This window comes from Populus nigra, chromosome 7 (genome assembly GCF_951802175.1).
Source record: "Populus nigra chromosome 7, ddPopNigr1.1, whole genome shotgun sequence".
NCBI lineage: Eukaryota > Viridiplantae > Streptophyta > Magnoliopsida > Malpighiales > Salicaceae > Populus > Populus nigra.
This window is the reverse complement of record NC_084858.1, coordinates 9,269,908-9,278,211: the sequence shown is the minus strand read 5'-3', so window position 1 is coordinate 9,278,211 and position 8,304 is coordinate 9,269,908. Positions and strand designations below refer to the sequence as shown.

The 8,304-nt window shown below is 29.0% G+C and overlaps 1 protein-coding gene across 1 annotated transcript; it reads right to left on the bottom strand.

Annotated features, from left to right (window-relative positions):
• Positions 1–687: 687 nt before the first annotated feature.
• Positions 688–3,545, bottom strand: LOC133698690 (high mobility group B protein 14). Its single transcript, XM_062121711.1, has 6 exons — positions 3,374–3,545; positions 2,934–3,104; positions 1,883–1,940; positions 1,728–1,772; positions 1,095–1,175; positions 688–975 (listed from the first exon to the last, which is right to left on the bottom strand). The coding sequence occupies exons 1-6, from the start codon at positions 3,463–3,465 to the stop codon at positions 925–927; spliced, it is 498 nt and encodes a 165-aa protein (XP_061977695.1). The 5' UTR covers positions 3,466–3,545; the 3' UTR covers positions 688–924.
• Positions 3,546–8,304: the final 4,759 nt, after the last annotated feature.

The following is an 8,304-nucleotide window of genomic DNA, read 5'->3' as shown; positions in this document are numbered from 1 at the left end:
AGATGCAATAGCAATCAGGAAGGCAGGTTCATTAATCGTGCATTATTGAAGAAGGCTGTTTTCTTAAGATTTTTTTCCAGCATAGCCACCAAGGCATTCTTTAAGTGCTTTTCTTTGGTAAACCCATTTTTCAAGTGTTAATTGATCATCACGGCCACAGAATACTGCAAAATGGGGCATCAGAAACACCATGTACGATAAGCAAAGGTAGAGCTTACCCATCTAACCAATTGCTTAATTATAACAATGGAGTCCACGCGCGACTCAACCAATGTGCCTGGTCTGGTCTGGTCTGGTCTGGATGGACCGGGGTTTTGCAATTATTCCTTTAAATTTCGATAGCCTGAACATATGATGCGAGCAGCTGCTATTGTGATCAATATTGCCTCCTCTGCAGATTGGCAAGGCTGCAATCCTAAGATGATTTAAAACTCTAGTAACAGTAACCTTTGAACACCTTCCCCGTCTACTTTCTAGCCGGGCAACCGATCAAATTGAGAGGAAAACATGGCATGCTCCTAGCAATCAAAAGATGAGAAAGCCTTCAGTGCTTGGATGAGCCCAATCTTCACAAGGGTTGGGCTATCCTCCGTTATCATAAATCATACGGAGGTGTGAATAATGTGTGAATAATGTCTCGGGTCTGATATCCCCGTCAACTAATTTTTACGAGCGAGTAGATATAGGTTGGAAGAAAACTTGCATATAAACAATAAAGACCAAAGTAATGCATAATGATCCAGCTGTCTAATCTGCGTTGTGATCACCTAGATGCAATTGCCAGGTAGTAATTTACACGAGAATGATAAACAAATGGACAATTTCAGAGGAAAGGAGAACACAGAAGTGGTTTGAAAGTAGATATACATTTTTTCCCTCATGTACTCCTAGTGAAACAACGGTTTTCAAACACAACCTTGAACTCTACTCGTCAAACTCAGAGGCATCCTCAGGGTCTTCATCTTCACCGCTTTCCTGCAATAAAATACTTGTTTTAGGAAAACCATATGAAAACACATTGCAATTGAAACACAATTGGGTATTAAATTTAATAACCAGCTCCCCAATTTCAGAGGAAATAATAACGAGTTCACCTTTCTCTTGATATATTCTGACGTGGCTCTATCAAACTCCGCTCTCTTTTCTGTGGCTATATCATAATATTTAACCTTTTCCTGTCACAGGTAGGGAAGAAAGTTAGAAAGTGATTCTGATGTCGAATTTCCATATGGATCTTCCATATTTGAAGATTTTAACTAGGAATAAAATCAGATTATGCTGTGGATGAAGTTCAGGTTTGATAGCTGGATTGGATCAGAGTTGAAATAAAAGAATGTAGAGTTGATTGCGAGTGATGTTAGGATAAATGAGAGAATGCAGTACACAGAAGATCAGAGGAACGAGGACAACAGTGGGCAGACATGCATCAAAGTGAAGTTTTCAGATTATACAAATGTTTTTCATTTCGTCAAAAGCATGTTAAGATGCAAAGGGGTTGTGGTCAACAGCACCAATAAACCACTGAATGAAACCAGCAATACTTCAATTTTTCCAAGACACTAATGGTACCAAAACATCAATGTCATAAACCAGCAGTTCTTAGCACCCACAAAATTCACATCAAAAGATAGTTCCTACTGAGAAGCTAATCTATCTGTATATGGAACAAGGCATTTTTTTTTACAAACTGGGACTTAAAGGAAAGCTATGAACTATGATGAACAAACCTCATAGGTCATTGTTTTCCACTTTTCTCCACATGCCTTGCCAACCTGAAAAGGAAAAGATTATGCAGTTCATTTTCATGCTAATTACTAATCAGAGAAAGTGGGCAAGAGAGAGAGAGGCAATTGAATTTACTAGCTATATAGCATATATATACCTCACGCATTGACTTGACATCTGGATTCTGCTCTTGGAATTCCTTGCGGAAATCCTCTCTTTAGGAATCAAAGTAAAATTCAATTACCAGGGGGAACATGAAAATTTTTGGCATTTTTAAAATAGATCAAAGACAAATCCTATAAAGCTTATAGAAACAAGTTCAAGTGGGCAAAACAGAACATTTTCCATAACTTTAAAATATAACGCGACTTTCATGCTTTAAAAACCAAAATAGTAGTAATAATAATAGGATGTAAAGTGAACAATAACAAATTAACCTCCAGGTTTTCACAGGGACGTGAGATGAAATCCAAAGATCAAAGTGGCAGGATTGGTATTAATTCATACTGCTGAAATATCTGTCCAGCTTGGGCAAGACTAAAAACAATGAAGTTATAAATTTACAAGCAACATCATGGACCTATGTTCATAGTTACTTGGATCACTCTGCATGGAATTTACCCTTATGGTTGAACATATTGACACAAAAGAGGATCACTATGAAAGTCCACATATTAGCAGTAAATTTAAGCAGTAACCGACTGGAGAAGAAATAAAAAACCAAGCAAATATGGGCATGTGTGTTCCTTATCTCCTCTTGTTAACATGATTCAATTTATTGTAATCCATATCTATACTGAATCTAAAAATACTCCCGTTCAAATTGCAAGGATGAAACAGAAGACAAGAGCTTATTCAGACATTAATATTTTGGTGTCTAATTGCATCTTTCATTTTCCACGCAATAAAAGACTTGGAAATAGCCCCATACCCTGTGAGCCTACTAAAAGATGGGGTTGTAACAACCACAAGCATCAACAGAACCAAACAAAATCCTACCAAAAAAGAAAAATAAAATAAAATAAAATAAAATAAAACTTCCATCAATTAACTCATTCCAATAATGTTGGCAACCAGCTTCAACCAACATGTTAGGATTCTCGTATAGTTGCTGAGCAGCCAACTCCTAACCATGCCTAATGAAAAAGATGATGACAAGAAAAATAACAAAAATGTTAAGAATTATAAATAAATAAAAGCTCACTTACAAGAAGTAAAAGAAAGCAGTTGGAGGTTTCTTGGGCTTTTTAGCATCAAATTTCTTATTTTTCTTGGTCTTCGACTTTGGTCTCCTCTCATTCTCACACCTAACCACTCTCTGTTGCCGTGTAGACCTCTTTGTGATCTCGTTGGACCTTATCCTCAACACCATTTTTCCCCTAGAAAGAGAGAAGAAAAGCGGAAAAAAAAACATCAATATTACAACCAGCAAATAACTCCATTGATATAAATACATATATATTGTTCACAGAAGAAGTGGGTTTCTGAAAAAAGAGACCCAAAACAACAAAAACCACAATAATTAAAAAAAAAGAGTTCAAGGGTTTTATTAGCAACAAAACAAAGAACAAGTAAAAGCAAAGCAATGATGCAAAAGAAAAGAGAAAAAATAAACAGTGAGAGAGGGAGGTGAGAAAGTGGGTTTTACTCTTTAGAGACTCTTTTAGAAGAGGTCGAGGAAGCTAAGGAAGAGGAAGAAGAAGAGCGACATTTCTTGGATTTTGAAGCTTTCTTTGCCATTTTCTTCGTTTATTTTCAGGGTTTTGTTCCTTTCTTGCCCTTTCTCGTTATGCTTGCTTTCTTTTAGGTTTGGTTTTTTTTATTTTGACGATTTGGTCGTTCTTTCAGTAGATGAAAACGCTGCGTTTTCGTCCAGATTTTCCCTTTCATTTCGGGCAAACCTTGTAAAAGTCCTCAACCTACAGTGGCAGTACCGATTAAGGGTTGTTTGGAAGGATTTTTATGGTTATTTTTTAAAATATATTTTGTTTAGAAATATTTTAAAATAATTTATTTTTTTATATGAATATATTAAAATAATTTTAAAATATTAAAAAATATTAATTTAAAATAAATAAATAAATAAATAAAAATTAATTTTTAAAAAAATTTAAACATAAAAACAAGAATCACAACAGTCTAATGACTAAATTTTTACTTATGATAAACTAAAGCAACTTTAAAAGCCAACGAAACTCTTATTAATGGCTTTAACTTGTCCACGATGATACAAGCATGATGACACAAACACGCAACATCAATGTTTTTCATGTTTTTTATTATTATTATTATTAATTTAGATATTTGAGCTAACTTATATGTATTTTAATTAATTTTAATTTTATAAATTTTAAAATTAACAATTATACAAATCTCTAATAATCTTAAAATTTATAAGATTTGAATTAATAATTTTTAAAAAATAAATTTAAAACTTAACCAGTTTAGCTACCCAACCTACTATTTTTTTTGTATTTTTGTTGAAATAGGTTGTTCTAGAAAGTTTTCTTCTAATTAATGAATTAATTTTATTAATTCTAATTAATGAATTAATAATTGCCACCCTTTCTTCACAAAGTTTTCCCTCTCAGCGGTTTGTATCATTTAAAAGCAATTGAGTACCTAACTCCATCACCCTTAATATATTCCACACCTTCATTAATTAGAATCTATGCTCGTTTGTTTGCTGGAAAGTAGTTTTTTTTTTGAAAGTGAATTCCGATGTTTGGTAGTGTAATGGAAAATAAGTTGGAAAATACTTTCCAGTGTTTGGTTATATAATGGAAAATGAGTTGGAAAATAACTTATTAATGTTTTATTTTTCTTAAGTTTATTAAAATAATGAGGAACAAATCTTACAAATTAAAAAGTTGAATGAGAATGAAATTGAAAAAAAATATAATTTCATAAATTATCTCAAATAAAATAAATAATAATCAAAATCATAGAAATCAAATCTAAAAATTTTAAAAAAATGAAAAGTGAAGAAATTAAAATAATAATAATAAATATTTCATAAATTATTTCAAATAAAATAAGTAACAATCAAAAGAATGAGAATCAAATTTGATAGATAAAAAATTTCAATAAAAAAATGATAAGGAAAAAGCAAATAGTAATTATAAAAATAAGGACCAAAATTAATATAAAAATTAAATTTTAAGAGATGGAATTGAAAAATAAATATTCAAAACAAATTATATATAGCAATCAAAAGTTTGAGGATCAAATTTGATATAATCAGCAAATAATGATATTTCTAAATTTTTCACAGCTTCCGGAATGTGTTTTCCGCCCAAATTTTTCAGGAAAACACTTTCCTGAAAACCAAGCCAAATTTTCCTTTGACTGGAAAGTGTTTTCCGTTAACCAACTTTTCTAATGGCAAACAAACACAGAAAAGTTTGGAAAGTGGTTTTCCAGAAACCACTTTCCGGAAAACAAACACAGCCAAAAGAAAAAACACTTTCCTGAAAATCAAACCAAATTTTTTTTTACTGGAAAGTGTTTTCCGTTGACCAACTTTTCTAATGACAAACAAACACAGGAAAGTTTGGAAAGTGGTTTTCCGGAAAGTGAATTCCGGGAAACAAACATGGCCTATAGCTTAGTTCCATAGGAGCCCAACCTGCTCGTGTTCAAATGTATGATGAATCGGAAGTTTTTTTAATGCATTGTTTTCTAACATAAAAAAAATTAATTATGAACTAAAAAATTGATTTATTTATTTATAAAATAAATCAAGAACTACATAAGTCAATAAATATTAAAAAAATTATTAAAACTAATTAAAAACTTAGTTGAGATGTTGAGAGATATATATAAATTAAGATATCTAATCTTGTGTTAAGGACATCTTTTTAAAATTATTTATTTAATTATATAGAAATAAAATTATTTTTATAGGAAAAGTAATAATTTAAATTCTATTAAAACAAAATAATTTTCTAGTATAATTCTTTCTTTTCTCGTTAATATATATTTTTTAAACAAAAAAAAATTATAGTTTATCAAACTATGTTGTTTAGTTAATAAAAACTAAAAGCAATTAGAATAAATATAAAAAGTAATTGAATGATTTGAAATAAAATATATATATATATATATATATATATATATATCTTTAATTAAAAAATCGGCACTCTATTAATCATCTCTTTGTTACACACACTACAAAAATAATTATTTTTTAAATAATATCTTATTAAAACCATAAAGGCAAGTTTTAGTAAGAAAATAAAAAATTGATCCATATGCCGCCATGGTTCCAATGATATTCTCGGGTGTCCAGCAACTCTTTTATTTTATTCTGACCATTTAGATCCAATCCAGACATTTTATAAAATACAAAACAATATTTATTTGTACAATCTAGCATTTTATAAAATATCATGTTTAGCATTTAAAAAAAATACATGTTTTGTTAGTATATTTTAAAAAATACTTGTTGCATATATTTTGGGATTAATTTCAGGTTTATTAACCGTATTAAAAGTTTGATCTAAATTAAATGGCCTATTGGGCATGTATTATTAAAAAACCAAAACCTATATTTTTTGGAAAGGAAAATAATTTTCAAATGATAAATGATAATAAAACCAAAGCCTATTTTCACCATCCTTGTGGTCCAGTTGTTAATTTAAATTATATTAACCTATTTAATTATGAATTTACTATTATCATAAAGGTAGGAGTTTTCAAGAGTTATGTAGATGTAATATGTGTTGATATTTAAGGATTGTAATTTATTATTTTAAAAGTCAATGGAAAAGAAATTATTTATCAATTGATATTTTTTATACAAAATTTAACATGAAAGGACTGAAGTTGATATTTAAATTTTTTATACACTTGAAGTGAAGGGAAAAGAGGGTTGGGAAGCCTTGATTGAACATCCTCAAGATCAAGAAAATATTAATTTAAACTTGAGGGCGAGTTTTTTCAACTCGAGAAGACTAACGCAGGAGGTTTTTTAACAAAACTTATTATTTTTTTATTTTTTCTTATTTAGTCTGGAAAATTAAATATTATGTTTAATAATTTTTTTTCTAGTTTGTTCTTATTTTTATTGTTTTTTTTATTTCTAGGTTTCTTGTTTATGTTGGTTTTTGAGTTTATTTAAAGAGTTGTAAACTTTTAGAAAGAAAAAAATACTTAGAAGAAAAATATTCATTAATAAAATTATGAATTAAAATTCTATGTTATACCCTCCCCTGTTCGACTTCGATTCTAGGTTGTTATCTTCTTGTTTGAGTTTATGCATTAATTTTTAAATATAAATTATTTATAAAATAGTGTGAAAATATATTGCAAACCTTTTTTTTTTTAAGAAGGAAATAAAATAGTACCTTACTTGTTTATAGTTAGTCAAGGGGTCGGTTCATGTATTAATTAAAAAATTAATTTAGTCATTAATACCATTTAAAACTAATAGAGCACAACACGTTGTTGGGCTATGGTATCTTGTTATCTAGACTTGGTGTTTTCATGGGAATGGTAAAACACTTATATCCAAGCCATTAGTTTTTTCAATAACAAAATCTAGCCTATTATATTTTATAATATGGTGTACTAAATAATTATAATATGGTGTACTAAAATATTATGTGTTAATGTAAAATGACTAAAAAATAGGGATTGAACATGAAAAAAAATGAAACCTAAACGATTAAAATGAATGTTTTGATGCCATTTGAACAAAAAGCACGTTAAATGTTCAGTTTCTTTAATATCAATCTTTTTATTATTATTATTAACGTGGGTATCCGGACCAGCTTGCGTGTATCTTGACTAGTCTCACAGACCCTAAAATTAACGACCATATAAACCTCCAGTAGCTATCAATAAGTAACCATAGGGTTCGGACCTGAGACCACAGAGAGAGCAAATCCCTTAGTCTCAAGATCTTATCACTGGACTACCTTCTATAAGATTTTTTTAATATCAATCTTAGTCTTTGATCTTTCAATTTTAGTTTTAAAAACAATATTAAATTACCTTTTAAAAAATTGCTCAATAATTCAATGCTGGGAAATTTAACAGAAAATTAAATTTGCGAGAACATGCAAATTGAAGTAAATAATTTAAAAAATCATGTCAATATAACTTGCAAAGATTTAATTGAAAATAAATAAATTTTAGTGATCAAAATGAAATGTTGTAAGAATTTCAGAGACAAATAAAAAATATTAGTGAGTATATATATATATATATTTTAATCATTCATTAAATATATTTCTTGAACTATTGATCTTTTAAAATAAATTCATTACTGAGTTGATCTTTTAATTATTTATATTTTTCTAAGCAGGAGAGTTATGATAAAAAATTAATATTTATATGTAGTTAAGTTAATATTTATTTTTGCTTGGAACTTTCAAGCATTATATATATAAATACACACACAAAATCAATGAGGAATAAACTATTTTCTTGCTCCAACACGAGTAATACAGAGTGTCATCCTTGGAATTTTAGAATATTTTAAAAAATATTTGTTTTGGTTTGGTTTGGTTTTGATTTCATAAACTTGAAACAGAAAAACTAAAAAATCAAATTGAACTGAAAAAATAAAAAAAA